Source organism: Leucoraja erinacea, chromosome 28, assembly GCF_028641065.1.
Source record: "Leucoraja erinacea ecotype New England chromosome 28, Leri_hhj_1, whole genome shotgun sequence".
NCBI classification, from domain to species: Eukaryota; Metazoa; Chordata; class Chondrichthyes; order Rajiformes; family Rajidae; genus Leucoraja; species Leucoraja erinaceus.
In genome coordinates, this window is record NC_073404.1 from 9928620 (window position 1) to 9947697 (window position 19078).

At 42.7% G+C, this 19078-nt stretch overlaps 1 protein-coding gene across 1 annotated transcript in view; it reads left to right on the forward strand.

Annotated features, from left to right (window-relative positions):
* The first annotated feature begins 956 nt into the window (after nt 1-956).
* Nucleotides 957-19078, forward strand: part of LOC129710450 (clathrin heavy chain 1-like) — a 76435-nt gene continuing 58313 nt past the window's right edge. The window contains exon 1 of the mRNA XM_055657405.1: nt 957-1089. Within this exon, the coding sequence (XP_055513380.1) occupies nt 1048-1089 (42 nt within the window). The 5' untranslated portion in view covers nt 957-1047. The remainder of the gene's footprint in view (nt 1090-19078) is intronic.

Here is a 19078-nt window from a genome sequence, read left to right on the forward strand (position 1 = left end):
TCCCAAGCGTCCAGATTCTGCACAATATTTATCCTTCAACTTACGATTACAAAATAAGTCACTTATTGCCATTTATGCTTTAACAGTTTACCCCCAAAAAGTGACAGCACCTAAAAATAACGTTATTGTTTGTAAGGTTTAAAAAAAAAAGGCGTATTAGCATAAAGGTCATAGAGTTGACCTGAAACATGTTTATTACTGCTGTTGTCCTATCTGTTATTTCTAGCATTTTCTGCCTCAAGTTAAATTTTGCACAGCAGGAAATCAGATGCATAGCAAATAACTTCGCATAACTTATTATAGTGGAATTAGAACAAAATCTCCGGTGGGTAGGCATGAGCACCCAGCTGAGAGAGGACGATGCAACCTTCCAACACTGCAGCAGCGTCAGCTTTTAATGAATGAAACCAACCGCAGGAAAGGGGCAAAAAACCCGGAAGCTCTGGAGGAAGTGACGCACAATCACATGCCAATGATGTGGCAAGAAACTTGTATCGAAACCTACGCGGGAGAAAATAGTCCCTCGAATTCCCAGCCTCCGGGAGGGAATAAAAGTGAAATAAAACAATATTTTCAAAAAAGGTTCGAATTAAATGAACGTGGGTTATTTTTTAAATGGGTTTGATGGGATCAAAGGAGCAGAGTTAGAGAGGAAGGGTCGGGGTCTCTCCTTCCCCTTCCTCGAGGCCAGGCTGGCGGCGGCTCACCCTCACGGCGGGGCGGGGCGGGTGTAGCGCTCCGCCGCGCTGTTTCCGGTTCGCCGCCATTGCGGGTTTGACTGCTGCTGCGCTGCGGCTCGTTGCCCCGGGACGGTTTATAAGGAGGCAGAGGGAGCGCTGAGGCCGCGCTGCCGACGGACAGGTGAACTCTGCGCTCAGCCGCGAGGGAGACGAGCGGGCTGCGGTCCATCCAGCCTTGGTGTAACCGGCTGTCATTTTTTTTCCTCCCTCATTCAGGTTCACCTCCCCCCCCCACACTCGCTCTCACTCTCCGCCGAGACCGGCCCGACCCGACCGCCGAGGCCCGACACCCACCCCTTGCTCCGACATGGCGCAGATCCTGCCCATCCGCTTCCAGGAGCACCTGCAGGTAAGGTCAGGCCGCCGGCCGGTGCCGGTGCCGCGCCCTCAAGCTGCCGGGCCCGAAGCGCCGGGTCACGGCCCGCTCCCAGCCCGGGCAATGTGTCATCCGCCGGTACACCAAAAAATGCTGGAGAAACTCAGCGGGTGCAGCAGTATCTATGGGGCGAAGGAGATAGGCAACGTTTCGGGCCGAAACCCTTGGGTTTCGGCCTGAAACGTTACCTATCTCCTTAGTTCCATTGATGCTGCTTGGGTTTCGGCCCGAAACGTTACCAATCTCATTCGCTCCAGAAATGCTGCTGCACCCGCTGAGCTTCTCCAGCATTTTTAGTCTACCTTCGATTTTCCAGCATCTGCAGTTCCTTCTTAAACACAAGTATCATTGAGGATGTCGCTTTCCTCTTGGATGAGTTGATTAACTTGTATGATGCATGTTATAATTTATATTATACATAATACGCATGTGTAATGTAATATAACATCACAATATTTAAAATCCAATGCTGTATTGTGTATAAAAGAATACATCATTTATTCTTTCGTATAGTATATTGAGTCCTTCCCGGGTCAAATCCTCTAGTTCCTTGGTGAAACATCAGGCTAAGGAAGGGTGTGGGAGGAAATAAATCCAGAGCTGAGAGTTTAAACATTTCCTCCTGTGAGTGACATTATGCCTGATTTATATATAATATGTAATTAAATGGAACCAAATGACTCTGGTTTGAAACCCCACCTCGGGTTGGTTCAACCTTGAACTGCAGTGGGGCACAATGTCACTTGTCGGAGGAAATGTTTATACTTTCAGCTCTGGATTTTTTTTTCCTCCCTCCCTCCACACGCCTCTTTTACCTAATGTTCTGCTGAGGAAACGGAGGCTTTGGACAAGGAAAGGCTCTTGGAAACTGGAGCTCAGGCTGTGCTGACTGCTGCTGTCGTTTTAAAAAAAAAATTCTCACCCACTTGAAATATTTAGCAGCTTGACACATGCAGGTGTTTCATCTTGAAACTGAAAGGTTTCTCGAACTTTAATTGCTTGCATCCATCTGAAGTTGGAGTTGCTGCAACTGAATTGTATATCAATGGATTTATAGCTTTGGGTTTTGAGCTACTGACATCTTGTGTTAATTTGGTGGCATGACTTTAGTTATTTTGGAGACTAAAAAGATTGCAAAGTTTGGGCTTTATCTGCACATTTTTACACCGAGAAGGAATAACCTGAAGTTTGGTGGTTTATTTTGAAATACTTGGACTTGTCTGGTAAACTAGAATAGGAAACATGGGTTAATCATGTGACCCTTTGAACCTGTTCTGCCATTCATTACTCATGCCTGGCTGACCTTCTATCTTGGCTATTTTGTTGCATTCCTAATTGCTGTAATATCCTGAAATCTATTGATCAGTTCTGAGCATCCACATACTGTCTTCTAAATGCGGAAATGTTATCTCAGTTCTAAATGCCCTCTACCTTTTTCTGAGATTGACCCTGGTTCTAAGTTCTTTAGCTAGGCAAAATGTCCTACACAGAACAGTATATTACAGGAACAGGTGCTTTGGCCCACAATCTCTGTGCTGAGCTGAACATGATGTCAAGACTATCTCTTGTCTGCTTGGACATAATCCATATTCTTCCATTCCCTGTAAATCCATACATCTATCCATAAATCTTTCAAATTCCACTATCATATCTGCCTCAATCACGACCCCCGGCAGTGTATTCCAGACACTTGCCAACCCTGCACATTTCCTTTAAACTTTGCCGAAATGCTCCAGTATTTGTTTTTTCCCCCCCATTTTTGGGAAAAAGGTCTGACTGTCTATTGTACCTGTGCCTCTCATAATTTTATATACTTCTATCAGATCGCCCCACGACTGACGATCCAGAGAAAACAATCCGTGTCTGTCCAACTACTCCCTGTAGCCATATCACCCAACCCAAGAGTCAAGAGAGTCAAGAGTCAATTTAATTCTGGTAAACCTCCTCTGCACGCTCTCCATAGCCTCCATATCCTTCTTGTAATGGGGCAACCAGTCTGCAAGCAATACTTCAGATATGGTCTAATCAAAGTCTTATAAAAGCTGCATAATGACTTCCTGACTCTATGCTCTGTCTCGACCTATGAAAGCAAGCAGATCATATGGAGCTTTTACCACTCTAGCTACTTGTGTTGTCACTTTTGGGGAGTTGTGGACAAACCCTTTGTACATCAATGTTATGGGTTATACCATTAATTATATATATTTGCCCTTGTACTTGACCTCAAAGTGCAACACCTCACATTTGCTTGAATTAAAGTCCATCTATCACTGCTCCCCCCCCCCCCCCCCCCCCCCCCCCCCACTTCTGCAACTGATTTATATCCCGCTGTATACTTTGATGGGCATCCTCACAGTCTGCGATCCCAGCAATTTTGGTGTAATTTGCAAACTTGCTAACCAACAGAGGTCCCAGCACAGATCCTTGCAGAGCTCCACTGGCCACAGACCTCCAGCCTGAAAATTGTCATTCCACTGCAACCCTCTTTTGTCTTCTATCAGTAAGCTAGTTTGGAATCCATAAGACTGTCACTGTGAATCACGTGCATTTTAATCTTCTGGATCAGCCTACCTTGGGGAACTTTATCAAATGTATTACGAAATTCCACGTAGACCACATCCACTGCCCTGCCCTCATTGATCACCTTTACCACCACCTCAGAAAACTTAATCAAAATAGTAAGACATGACCTGCAGTGTACAAACCTGTGCCGGCTGTCCCTAATCAACCCATTCTCTTTCAAATGGAAGTACTTCCTATCCTGAAAAATCCTCTTCCGTTGGTTCTCTAACACTGATGTGAGGCTCACTGGCCTATAATTCCCTGGATTCTCTCTACTTTTCTTCTTAGCCATGTTTCCACATTGCCTACACAGAGCTCCATGCTCCGATCCAACCTCTAAGATAATCTGCTTTTCCTGCAATACTCCTTGCATTGAAATAAGCACACCTCAGTCTGTCAGCATCACCATATTCCTTCACCTGTCCCTGTCTGCCCTTCCTTCCTTGACTTACTGGCCCTAACCTCTACCTTCCAATCATTCCTAATTTCTGACCAGCTACTGTAGTTCTCGCTACACCTGCGTTTATCTGGTTCAGCTATGATGTTCAAATTTCAATTAGATCACTTCCCTAATTTCAACCACAAGCCCAGTTGATCTGATCATTCCTTGTTAATAACCCTTCCCACCATACTATTGATCTTATTAGATCCTGATAATTGTTTTCAAGACCAGGACTGCACAATACTCCCAAGTGTGGTCGTACATGAGAGTCCTAGTCATGGAGCATGGAAATGCTCCTTTAGTTCAACATGTCCATGCTGACCAAGTTGCCCATCTACGCTAGGATAATTTGTTCACGTTTGACAGATTTTCCTATAAAACTTTTCCCATCCATGTACCTATCCAAATATCTTATTTTGCAGCTTGTCAAGTCAAGTCTATTTGTCACATACACATACGAGATGTGCAGTGAAATGAAAGTGGCAATGCTCGCGGACTTTTGTGCAAAAGACAACCAACCAAACAACCAAACAAACTATAAACACAATCATAACACACATATTATTTTGCATAATAAATAATGGAAGGAAAAACGTTCAGTAGAGTTAGTCCCTGGTGAGATGGGCGTTTACAGTCCGAATGGCCTCTGGGAAGAAACTCCTTCTCAACCTCTCTGTTCTCACCACATGGCAACGGAGGCGTTTGCCTGACTGTAGCAGCTGGAACAGTCCGTTGCAGGGGTGGAAGGGGTCTTTCATGATATTGTTGGCTCTGAAGTTGCACCTCCTGATGTATAGTTCCTGCAGGGGGGCAAGTGAAGTTCCCATAGTGCGTTCGGCCGAACGCACTACTCTCTGCAGAGCCTTCTTGTCCTTGGCAGAGCAATTCCCAAACCAGATGGTAATGTTCCCGGACAAGATGCTTTCCACCGCAGCTGCGTAGAAGCACTGGAGGATCCTCGGAGACACTCTGAATTTCCTCAATTGCCTGAGGTGGTAAAGGCGCTGCCTTGCCTTACTCACGAGTGCTGAGGCGTGTGATGCCCATGTCATATCCTCGGAGATGTGGACTCCCAGATATTTAAAACAGTTCACCCTATCCACAGGATCCCCATTTATCCTCAATGGAGTGTACGCCCTCGGATGATGTGCCCTCCTAAAGTCCATGATCAGCTCCTTCGTTTTTTTGATGTTCAAGAGGAGGCTGTTATCCTGGCACCAGAGTGCTTGACCAGCCACCTCTTCCCGGTAGGCCTTCTCGTCGTTGTTCCATATCCACACCACCTGTGGGGAAAAAGTTGCCTCTTAGGGTCCTATTAAATTTATCCCCTCTCACCTTGAACCTAATCGCAGTAAGATGTCAATAAATCCCTGTATAATAATAAAGGAGAACATGTCATTTGTTTTTCCAATAGCTAGCTTCTGTCCATGTTAATTTAGTTTTGTTTGTGTGAATGTGCACATAGATCCACATGAACATCTATAAAAATAATGTTTAAGAAGGAACTTCAGATGCCGGACCCACACACAACTCACTGACTTCATCCATTTCACCACTAACTTCCATCCGGCACTGAAATACACGTGGACCATTTCCGTCATTTCCGTACCATTTCTTGACCTCACTTTCTCCATCCCAGGTGATAGACTCCTGACTGACATCCACTATAAACCCACTGACACCCATGGCTATCTGGACTACACTTCTTCCCACCCTGCTTCCTGTAAGGACTCCGTCCCCTACTCCCAATTCCTCCGACTACGGTGCATCTGCACCCAGGATGAGGGCATCGGAGATGTCCTCATTCTTCAGGGAACGGGGGTTCCCCTCTTCTACCATAGATGAGGCTCTCACCAGGGTCTCTTCTATACCTCGTGACTCTACTCTCAATCCCCCATCCCCCCCACTCGTAACAAGGGCAGTCCCCATTGTCCTCACCTTCCACCCAACCAGCCGTCACGTACAACAAATAATGCTCCATCTTTTTCGCCACCTCCAATGTGACCGCACCACTTGCCACATCTTCCCATCTCCTCCCCTGTCTGCTTTCCGCAGAGACCACACCCTCCGTACCTCCCTGGCCAATTCGTCACTTCCCACCCTCTCTCCGGGCACTTTCCCTTGCAACCGCAAGAAATGCTACACTTGTTGCTTTATCTCCCCCCTTGACTCCATTCAAGGACCCAAGCAGTCTTTCCAGGTGCGGCAGAGGTTCACCTGCACCTCCTCCAACCTCATCTATTGCATCCGCTGCTCTAGATGTCAGCTGCTCTACATCGGTGAGACAAGCAATCGCTTCGCCAAACACCTCCGCTCAGTTCGCAATAACCAACCTTAATCTCCCAGTGACTCAGCACTTCAACTCCCCCTCCCGTTCCGAACCTGACCTTTCTGTCCTCGGCCTCCTCCATGGCCAGAGTGAGGACCACCGTAAATTGGAGGAGCAGCACCACCTATTTCGTTTGGGCAGTTTGCACCCCAGCGGTATGAACATTGACTTCCCTAATTTCAGGTAGTCCTTACTTTCTCCTCTACTTCTCAGCCCACTGGGTCCACCTCTTCCTTTCTTCTTCCTGCTTTAAAAATAGGTAAGTTGTGATGAAACACTGATGGAATAGCAATCTGCTCTACAATATTACAGGTAGTAAATGCTAGCTGCAGGGTTTCTTTGACATCTAACCACTAAATAAAATGGAAGAATTGCTCATTTTCAATTGTGTGTGTGTGGGGGGGGGGGGGGGTGTTGGAGTGGATTTGGGTAATAAACAAAACTGGCACATTTGGAATTTCTGGATATTGAATGTTTTATTCACATCAGAACATCTTAAATTTGCTCTTTTTATGTCGAGCATCATTACTTCTGAATTGGTTGTGATTAAAGGGAACCTGGTGAGTGTAGAGGAAGCAAAGAGATAAATATTAGCTGGTGATTCAGATGTCAAGACAATATAATTTCCAAATAGGCAGGGAATTATTGGAATTGTTCAGTGGAATAGAAACATCATATTGAACTGTTATTCTAACGCATTGTCTTCCCAGAAATGTTGACGTGTGAGGTGTATGTTTCCAGTACTTAAATCATGAGCACTTTTGTATATGGTTAGTCAAATTTCAAGTGTCATTTTATTGAATCAGCAGTACTGCTGCCTTTTACAAACTCCATTTCCTGACATTGAGATGGTTCTTTACATGGAGGCTACAACAATGCTTCAGAACTGGACTCTAGTTGATTCATTACATAATGGACAAACTTTGAAACATACCTAGTTAACCATAGTCAGGTACTTCAGAAGAATAGTTATTACTGGGGTTCCCTCTCTTGCTCCGAGTCTCACCACAGTATCTAATGTAAAATTGGTGGAGGTCTTCAAACCAAAACATGACCAGACCTGGTGAGTTCAACTTGCTTTAGTCATGAAGAATTTCATTTGAATATCCATTTTGGGAAGAAACTTGAATGCAGCTGTTTACTATCCCCAGCTATTGGATGTGCTAAGTCTTAATTGGCATTTTGTAGGAGAGTAACTGGCACAGCATTGATTGACCATTACTGCATGCATTAACTGTAATAGTATTTGATATCCATGTATATCTAAGGAAGAGCACTTGCATATTGATTTCAAATTTGTGAAGTTTGAGTGTGCAAAAGGGACCTAATCCAAGACATTGCCTATCCATTCTCATCAAGATGCTGCCTGACCTGCTGAGTTCCTCTAGCACTTGTTTTGCACAAGATTTCGGCATTTGCAATTCTTGTATCTCGGCTTTCAAATTTCAGTTCCATTGGAAAATGAAATACAACCTTCCAGATTTTGGACTTGTAATGATAGGTAGGGTTGTTCCTGAAAATGTCAACGACTCCTCCCTCCCCTTGCTCCTTCCTGAAAATGTAAACGACTCCTCCCTCCCCTTTTTCTGCCCCCCCAAAATAACATTCTATTCACTGCCAAGGAAGAGTTTCGGCCCGAAACGTTGCCTATTTCCTTCGCTCCATAGATGCTGCTGCACCCGCTGAGTTTCTCCAGCTTTTTTGTGTACCTCCTGCAGCAGATTGTTGCTTCCACATTTTTGATCAAGACTGATTAACTTATCACTAAGTTGTGGATGCTTTAAAAGCTGTTTGTTTTGTCTTCCTGCTTCTCTCCCTCCCTGATTGTTATTGACCACCTCTCTGAGCTGTAATCAAGAGCTATCACACCTCCCAGTTTATAATCCACCGCCTCCTGGTTATACTTGTACCATCTGCACACAATTAAGCTTACACAAGTCATCGGTTCCTAATTTGATAGTTGTGAAACTTCATTATTGTAAATTCTGACCTAATGGAATTGGATTGTTGGAAACTTCTTGAGTTGTCATTAAAGATGTTTTGTATCCATTTGTGGGTGTGACAGACTTAAATCAATTGGCAAAGTTCAATTGTAACCAAACTGCTTAAAGTGCTCTTCAAATCTATTTAAAAGGGTTATGTTGTTGCCTGTATTGATCAGAGCATTTTGAAAAAGGTCTTCAGTAAACTATAGACCTGGACTTGGTGACATTGTCAGGCTTTGTCATCAATTGTTCTCATTGGTGCCTTTGAGCAAATGGGGTGCTGTCATAAGACAAACGCCATCAACATTAACATCTGCACTTCTTTTAACATTTTACTGCTACACTGCAAAATCTCCTCTGGTTTGCCTACTTTGAAGAAATTTTTTCCTCTCACTGATAAGAGTCGTGTGAGATCCTTGCTGTGACTCCTGCTGTAGTGACCACATTCCTCAGATGTTGCCTGACCTGCTGAGTTATTCCAACACTTTTTAGTCCAATAACATGTTCAGTTATATTGTAGTTAATCATTTGGAGCTTGTTTCCTTGTTTTCCAAATTTATCTGAACACCAAATTATCAATGGATGAATGTAATGTTACTGCTGCAAATTGATTTAACAGAATTAAATTGTAGCTAATATGTCTTTGCATATGTGGGTGTTTGCACTGATTTATAGCTGTTGCCTTTAGTGGCTGACAACAATCGAAATGCAGGTAGTTCGCTTTTTCTCAGCTAAATATTAGAAAAAAGCCATTTTATCAGCCAGAATTCTCAACACAGCTGTTGGTTTCATAACTTCACCCTGTTGACTTGGTTTACTGTTGGGAATCCATTGGGCGATTGCCTCAGGCTTGACTGATGTACTTTTTCCAGCTGCTATTTAAACTGGTCTGCTGGCCTGACCAATTTTCCAGCCTGTCTCGGGCTGAGGCCCAACCTGACAAATTTGTACTAACATCTGCTTGACATCCATGCAAAAAATCAGTGCCATCCTACATTTGAGTGTGAGGAACAGCACCACCTTGACTGCCAGACACGCATTGGGATGTGTGACCATTGGAGTTGAGAGGAGGAGAGCAGGTTAATTCAATTTTTCATTGTTCCCATCCTTACTGCTTTAAAGTCCAGTGTTCTGAGGGGCCACTACCATAAAGGCCTGATTGGTGGAATGCTGCAGATATAGTTGTCCTTCTGGAAGGTTCTCCCATCTCCATAGAGGAACTCGAGCTCTGTCAGAGTGACCATCGGGTTCTTGGTCACCTCCCTGACCAAGACCCTTCTCTCCCGATTGCTCAGTTTGGCCCGGCAGCCAGCTCTATGAAGAGTCCTGGTGGTTCCAAAGTTCTTCCATTTAAGAATGACGGAGGTCACTGTGCTCTTCGGCAATTGCAGAAATAATTTTACACCCTTCTCCAGATCTGTGTCTCGACACAATCCTGTCTCGGAGGTCTACAGACAATTCCTTTGTCTTCATGGCTTGGTTTTTGCTCTGACATGCACTGTCAACTGTGTGACCTTATGTAGACAGGTCCATTGTATATCCTTGACATCTCAAGGATATACAATGGAAACGGGATGAACCTACGCTCAAGTGTGTCATAGCAAAAAGGGTCTGAATACTTAAGTAAATGTGATATTTTTGTTGTTTCTTTTTAATTAATTTGCAGAAATTTCTAAATGCCTGTTTTTGCTTTTTTATTATGGGGTATTGTGTGTAATTGATGATAATAAAATGTTTTAATCCATTTTAGAATAAGGCTGTAACATAACAATGTGGAAATGGGAAGGGGTTTGAATACTTTCTGAATGTACTGTATTCTGAATTTCCTTGGGGGCTTGATGTGACTTCACACAAACTCCTTGAATCTTCTCAACTTGTTTTGTATAACTTGAATTTTGATCACTTTCCTGGTGATTCTTCCCAGCCTAGTTGTTGTGTCCTGGATGATACTGCATTAATGATAAAATAAATGTGCTGGAGGAACTCTGCAGGTCATCCAGCTTCTGTGGAGGGATTGGACAAGTGATGTTTCAGGATGGGACCATTCTTCAGCCTGCATTAATTGGTTTTCATAGAAAATGGGTGCGGCAGTAAGCTTCATTATTGTTCAGACAATTAAGGTCTTTAAGTCCAGATGCAACCTTCATCTGTTTTTTGACTTAATTGCATCACTGCCTTCAGTTGAATGGGGAAGATTGTTAGATGTGGCCCATGTGGCTAAAGGGATCACGGGGTATGGAGAGAAGGCAGGTACAGGATACTGAGTTGGATGATCAGCCATGATCATATTGAATGGCGGTGCAGGCTCGAAGGGCCAAATGGCCTACTCCTGCACCTATTTTCTATGTTTCTGTGTTCTGTACAGCATACTCAATTGTGGAAGACTATCGTGTAGTAAAATGGTTGACTTTTTTGAAATGCCAAGCTGTTTCTACCTTAAGACTACTTGTTCTGTGCAGATTATGACTCGAGCCATGTATGTGTATGACTTTAAATGGATTCCCTATCTTGTTTTGGGTGTGCTTTTAGTGCTATCTGCCTGGAATTTAAGCAACTGCTCCTTTCCTATTAACCTGATAGGTTTGGGTAATATATTTGTCATTGAGGATCAAACTGCAGATTATTTTCGCACCCCTTAGGGGCCAGTCTCACTGTACGAGCGAATTCAAGAGTTCTTCCGAGTTTCCCCAGATTCGAACTCGGAGAATTACGGCAATAGCCGCTCGTAGGTACTCCGGGCTCTCGTGGACATTTTTCAACATGTTGAAAAATCTTCACGAGCTTACCGCGTTTCCCGAGTGCCTGCTGTTACGAGCCGCTAAGAGACGTCCCGAGCTCCAACGTACCCGCTACGTTCATTCTGTGTGCTTACCACGAGTTTGATTTTTTTTTTAACTGCCTTGTGATTAAGGCAGTGCAGCGTAGGTTCACGAGATTGATCACTGGGATGACGGGACTGTCGTATGAGGAAAGATTGAAAAGACTAGGCTTGTATTCACTGGAGTTTAGAAGGATGAGGGGTTCTTATAGAAACTTATAAAAGAACTGGACACGCTAGATGCAGGAAAAATATTTCCAATGTTGGGCGAGTCCAGAACCAGGGGCCACGGTCTTAGAATAAAGGGGAGGCCATTAAAGACTGAGGTGAGAAAAAACTTTTTCACCCAGAGTTTTTGAATTTGTGGAATTCCTTGCCACAGAGGGCAGTGGAGACCAAATCACTGGATGGATTTAAGAGTTAGATAGAGCTCTAGGGGCCAGTGAAATCAAGGGATATGGGGAGAAGGCAGGCATGGGTTATTGATTGGGGACGATCAGCCATAATCACAATGAATGGTGGTGCTGTGTCGAAGGGCCGAATGGCAGCCTCTTGCACCTATTTTCTATGTTTCTATGGGAGAGCTCTTGAATTACCTCGTACAGTGGGACAGGCCCTTTATTCTGCCTTTGCTTTGAATTTTACCACAACCACGACGTAATCGATTTTAACCTAAAAGATTTCAAATTTGATGCTTTTTGACAACTTTTTTCAAAGCACAGTTTTGATGTTTGACTGTACCTTTAATTCATCAGCCTTTTTTTATAACTGGCTCTTTATTTTGGTAGTAGCATTCGTTTTTTAACTTTATGCTAGTTTCCTGGCAGCTGTTAACTTGGGACTCTAACCCATGGTGTTCAATGAATTGGAATAAGCAAGTTTCTTAATGACACATCTGTAGTGGCTTTTTTACTTGTGCTGTATTATCAGTGAGCATCAGCTGCCTGCATATAAATGAATATATTTGGCTTCACTTTGCATGTGTTGGATTAACTGGACTTGTTTCTGGTTCTAAATTTCAAGTCTTGCTCTATTTTGAGCACCAGGATATTATCAAAGGCTCGCAAAAGAGTGAAGCAAACTCATCTCTGCATGTATTTTGTGAATCAATTGAGATTTGCACACTTTAAAGCACCAGACCATTTGGCATAGAACATCGTTAGCTATTTAATTTATATTATTATCACGTGTACCAAGGTACATGAAAAGCTTTTTGTTGCTATCCTGTCAAAGAAAAGACTATACATGATCACAAATAAACCATCCACAGGATATAGGATACAGCGTTTAGTGCAAGTTAATATTCGATTAAAGATAGTTTGAAGGTCTCCAATGAAGCTGATGGGAGGTCAGGACTGCACCCTAGCTGGTGTGATGATGTTTGAGTTACCTCAAAACAGCAGGGAAGAAATGTTCCAAACTTCCGTACCACCTTGATCCACTGCAGTTTGTCGACTGCCACAACAGGTCCACAGCTGATGCCCTTTCCCTGGCCCTACACTCATCCTTGGAACACCTAGATAAGAAGGACGCCGACGTCAGACTCCTATACCTATACCACAGCTCTGCTTTTAATACAATTTCCCATCCAAACTCATGGAACTTGGAGTTAGCAAAGGTACACAAAAATGCTGGAGAAGCTCAGCAGGTGCAGCAGCATCTATGGAGCGAAGGAGACCTAGTTGGTGTTAGCAATCCCCTCTGTAACTGGATCCTTAACTTCTTGGCCAGCAATCAGTGAGGATGGGTGAAAAATCGATTCACAATTACAAATATCCAGCACTTGTTGCATACCTTGATTCTACCTGCAGCCTCTCATTGCTGCACAGAACTCTTGACAGTAGTTTTCATAGAAACGATGAACATGAGCGAACTGTAGATTTGAGCAGTGGTGCATTTGTTGTCCTTCAAATGTACTTGTGTTTTAAAGTCATCTTTGAAGTTTATAATCCCTTGGGTATAGTAATAATGTTCACTTAAGTACTCTAAAATGTTTTAAATATGATTAGAGTATTTCCTTTACTTCCTGTTTGTACTTACAACGTAATTAAAAATTGACCAAATTTCATTATGGTAAACAAAATTTGGCAGAATCCTTCTTTATTGTGTAACTGTCAAATGTTGCAATCTTGTGGGCAATGACCTGTTAATCCATTGCTTGTAGTTTGGTGCTGTGATCATGAATTTGCATGAGCTTGTTAGAGATCTGGATTCTGAGATTGGAGGCTAATTTATTATCAAGGGGCAGAGCCGAAGTTGCAGAATGTTGGCTTTGAGTTACCTGGGCTCAGAGGCTGAATTAATGATGCTTGCAGGTCTGGTAATTGAAAATAGCTTTTCTTTGTGATTAACTGTTCATGGGGGACAAGTTTCCCCTCTCCCGTCACCATGCACCAGGATTGCCTGTGTGGTTCGATGAATTGTTTGAGCTGTCCAAAGCAAGCCCTCTTGCCAGACCACATTGTTATCTGGTTTAACCAACATTCAAATTCAGTTATGTACATGGAAATGTGTTTAGTGCTCATTTTACATTGTTGCAGCTTGCACTTCTGCAGTGTAGCTCATCTAGTAACTAAGTAACCATTTTGGATCTAATAAATAACTTTTTAAACAAAGGGCAGTGCGAAGTGTGGTATTTTTGTTGGCAGTAAGCTTTGCCTGTGTGGCATTGAGCACGTGTTGCCTTTCCTGTAGAGATTGCACATAATAGTCAAACCCAACTGCAAGAAACGGGATGAATCAATCCATATCTTTGTGTAGGTTGGTTGTGGAATCACTTGAATACTTAAGACCCAGCTGGTATTTTCTCTCCAGATGTCGTAGTGCTGATTGACAAATCTGGCAAGGTTTAGATATTGGTGTCATGTCTGGAGCAAGTACAAATTTGAAGAAGTTCAAATTTGAAGAAATTAATGCAAATTGATGAAGTAATACTGGGAATTATAGGAATATCTGGAATAAAATTACTTTAGTATTGTTTTTAAATGTCACATCACTTTCAGTTTCTGGCATTTCAACATGACAGGCGTGCACTAGGTTCTGGCTGAATGGCGGGGCCATGGGCGGAGCTTTTCTATTACAAGAACTTTAGTATAAAATGTTTGTATGGTAATTGTTTTACCTGTTTTCTCTTCATTTTGATAACTGAGCTAAAAACTAGTATGAAAATATTTTATTGCAAGGTCAGTGTAACAATTGAGTTCCATGTGGTCATAGTAATCTATTCATTTATTATATGGTCTTGTGTTTTCAGTTTACCTCGAAGATTGTATGTCTCTCAACTGATACACTAATTAGAGTTGTAGATTGCTGTGCAGTTGTTGGCTTTGTTTACAGGGTACATGTTTACAGTAACTGCTATTGATTGACCTACCATTCAAGTTGGTACAAGTGTACAAATAGTAATTTGGTGGAACAACTTGCCTATTGTTCTTCCTGATCAAATATACAGAATGATATTGTGGTGACTTGAGCATGGGTTCAGCATTATTTTTTGGTTGTTCGGCTTGATTAGTAGCTGGAAGTAGTCATTGATACTAATTACCTACCTGGTTCCATGTTGCCACCATATTTTTCAGCATAGTCAACATCTAACGATAATGGTGTTGGGGAGATCAGACAAAGGCAACTGATGTTGCTTTGAGTCGGCTTCCCTTGGGACCATCTGTGCACAGCCTTGATCTGAACAATTTTGGGCAAAGTGAGATTGTGCATGAAACTGTACCCTAAGCTTTTGATTGTGCAAGGAAAATATGTTGTATGTAAAATCATTGATTTGAGAAGGGTGCCATAAAAAAGTGCAGACAGACTAGATTGACCTACTTACCTATATAATAGATTAAAGGGCCTGTCACACTTGCCGATATTTTTTTTCGGTGACTGCCGGCATCATTGACCGACGTATCAGGTCACAGAAAATTTTGCGGCGTTATGACGTATTGACGCGCGGTGCTTTTTCAAGTGTGGCAACTTTTTTTGTCGCCGCTAGATTTTGAAATGTTCAAAATCTTTTGGCGACCCTGATATGACGCCGGCAGTTGCCGAAAAAATCGCCGAGTGGGACAGACCCGTAACTTTATAACAGTTTCATCTTTCGTGTTCGCCATGGAGACGCAGCATGAAAGTGGACCCTTCAGTTCACCGAGTCCCTGTCAACTATGAACTCCCCACTTGCACTAATCCTGTTTTTGTTTCCAAAACAAATTGCACATATTCAAGCTCCAGGTGTTAACGGTACAATTGCTTAGGTGTCTAGTAAATATGCAGTTTAAACTGCAAATAGGATGAGGAGATACCTTTGGATCCCGTTCCTTGTGCATATGTCTTTGTGTTTGTAATTCCGGTCCTGTGACTGCAAACTTGCCAGGAGATGGTTTATGATCACATGTTATTTTGCCGTTTTAATATACGTGTTCAAACTAGGAATCTTGCTAGGTTGAAAGAACTTGACAGTTTTGGACCAAAGCACTTACATTGGAATTAGTGGCTTGGCTTCCTGTTGCAGTTATTAGTGCTAGATATAGCAGTTTTTACTTCCTTCCTGGAATGAAGTATGCACTTTTCCATTGACTGGAGTAAGTTTCAGGAAAATGGCAAATCGTTCTTCTTGAACTTGCAACTTAGCTTTTAGCTGCTACTTTAGCTTCTGAAATTGGGGGTGATGATTCATAATATTGTAACGCTATTCTCACTAATGTGGCGCCTCAGCCAATTGTGGATAGAGCTATCTCTTCAGAACGGATGAGAAATGTTAGTCTGAAGAAAAAAGACTGACGGTTCTGAACTGAAACCTCAAACCTTAAAACTTTTTTTACCTTCCATTACAGCGAGGAGGTGCCTGGAGGAGAGTCTCTGATGGATGTTTGTGTTAAATTGTGTGTGTTGCTTTTTTTACCGTTATGACTGCATGGGAACAAAATTTTGTTCAAACCTGTTTTTGAATGACAAAACGAAATTCAATTCAATTTAATCAATTTTTGTCTGACGTGCTGAGTTACTCCAGCAATTTGTGTCGGTCTTTGGGAAATTCTTCAACCTGTGACTACGTTACAGAACAAAGGCCACCTTATCCTTTAAGTCAGCTGCAGTACACAGGCAAGACATTTTTGCACATGCTTAGTTTGCCTCCAGTTCGTCATTGAGAATGGGCCGTAATCATAAGATCATTCCCTTACCGATCGACTGTCTTGCATTCCTCTTCTCTGCATCATATAACCCCTCGTTTGTAGCAAGACTCTGAAATATACTGGCATTCACTTCTATGCTAGCATTGAAATGAATGCTAGCATTAATTTTGAGGGGACTAGAAAATTAAAGCAAAGATGTAAAGCTAAGGCTTTATCAGATGCTGGTGAGGCACCATTTGGAATATTTGGAGCAACATTGGACCCCATATCTGAGGATGGATGTGCTGGCTATGTAGAGGGTCCAGAGGAGGTTTACGAGAATGATTGGGTTAACGTCTGAGGAGTGCTTGAAAGCTCTGGACCTGCACTTGCTGGAGTTTAGAATCTCATTGAAACGTACTGGAAAATGAAAGGTCTCCGTAGAGTGGATAGGGAAAAGATGTTTCTGGTAATGGAGAGTCTAGAACCAGAGGGCATTGCCTTGGGATAAAAGGATGTAAAGTCAGAATGGAGATGAGAAATGTCTTTAGCCAGTGGGTTGTGAATCTGTGGAATTCATTGCGACAGATGGCTGCCGAGGCCTTGCGTATTTTTAAGGCAGATATTGACGGGTGCTTGATTAGTAAAGGTGTCAAAGGTTGCAGGGAGAAGTCGGGAGAATGTGGTTGAAAACAACAGCCATGATTGAATGATAGAGTAGGCTCAATGGGCTGAATGGCCTAATTCTGCTCCTATTTCTTGTACAATCTATCTACATCTCGGATCTACCTTTCAGAGACAGCTGTTTCCTTTTAGAAAAAGGATGTTGAAGGAACTGCTTTCGATCTGGCTCAAAACTAATGGTCCATTTCGCAAGCAAAGTTTTCCCGCTGTACTTGAGAGCTGCACTTCTTTTTGCAGACATTTTGATACACTGACAAGATGTCGCCAGTCTATGCTGTCCATAATCTTTACTTCACTGGAAGGATAAAGAAATGAATTACTTCTCGCATGGGCAAACATCTCCAACACTTGGCTTCCAATTATATTGAAAAGGCAGCATTATTCACATACTCAACATTAGCCTCCTGACATGAACACATTTTTCCATCCTCTTTAAGTGTGACATTCTGTGTTCCGAGCGGGGGGGGGGGGGGGCAACAATTGGGATGGTATTTAGAATCTTGCAACTATGCATTGGTAGCCGATCCTGCTTAGAGACAGATGAACATTGCCTCACAAACCAACTCCTTCTCCTCCTCCCCCACCCCAGCTCTGACCTCTGCAAATTTTTTGTTTAGTTTATTATTTTTGCGTGTACCAAGGTACAGTTATTAGCTTTTGTTTGCATGCTATCTAGTTTTTATAAAAAAAACTGTCCATGAATACAATCCATGAAAAAATGTCCATGAATACAAATCTGTTAAAGTCGTCTTAAAGATGCTTCAAAGCTCTCCAATGAGGTAGATGGGAGGTCAAGATCCCACTCTAGAGGACCGTTTAGCTACCTGATAACTTCAGGGAAGAAATGGGTCCTGGGTCTGGAGGTTTGCTTTTTCAAACTTGCCCGTGGGAGAGGGGAGACGAGGAAGTGATTGGAGTGAGACTGGTCCTTGATTATGCTGACGGCCTTGCCGAGGCAGTGTAAAATGTAAATGGAGTCATTGGAGGGGAGGCTAGTTTGTGTGATGGTCTGGGCTACGTCCATAACTCTGCAAATTACTGTGGTCTTGGATCAAACTGTTCCCAAACCAGGCTGTGATGCATCCCGATAAGAAGCTTTTTATGGCACATCTGTAAAAATTCCTATCCAGCCAGTAGTTCCCACATCAGTCTCATCAGCCACATCTCAAATCCCATAGAATTACAAGTTGTAAATGTAACCTCTGAAAACTAGCTGTTGCTCCAGATCCAATACTGCAAACCCAAGACACCCCTTGGTGCAAGAGATTCTATAGTTCCACTCATTCCAAAATCTTCTGTTCTGGTTAATATTAAAGCTTTTAACAAACTTCTGGCTTGTCAGAAATCTTTTTACCACATCCTGTGTTTCTGTGCTACATGACTTTGACCTGCTGATCTTTTTGCCCATGTCTTGAACTATTGCATGGAATGTCAGTATGCAATGAGTGTACTCTTCTGTTGATCACCGTGACATTCCTAAACTTCATCTTGCTCAGTCCTATTTCCTTAAAACACATTTTCCTAATGGGCCTAAATACACCCAGATTTTGGGCTTCAGAGACATAACACTGACCCCACTAACCATCACAACTTGTGCCCAAATAATAGCATTAATCTTTTTTCAAATGCGGCCTCCTCTCAATTGCATTAACTGGAGTGTGAAAGCATTAACTAACAGATACTGCCGAATTGTTTTTAATAAACACTGACTTGTTCATGATACCTACAGTCTAAACATAACCTTGCTCAGAGGCAGTTGTCCTCTGTGTAATTGCAGCATGTGCTAATTGTGGTACAAATTGTTTTACTGTAACTTCAGGATGTTATCAAGAGCTCCAGTACTTGATGTCTAATGTGATAATGCAGCTACGTTTGGCTGATTTGTACTGAATTGAATGCAATTTGTTCCCAGTATTCCTAGTTTGTGATAGAACTCCATTTTCAGGAGGTGCCTCGAGTCAAACGAGCTTGGCAGTTAAACCAGCTGTGACTCGGACATGGTACACATGGAAGTTATTTCACTGTACATTTAGCAGG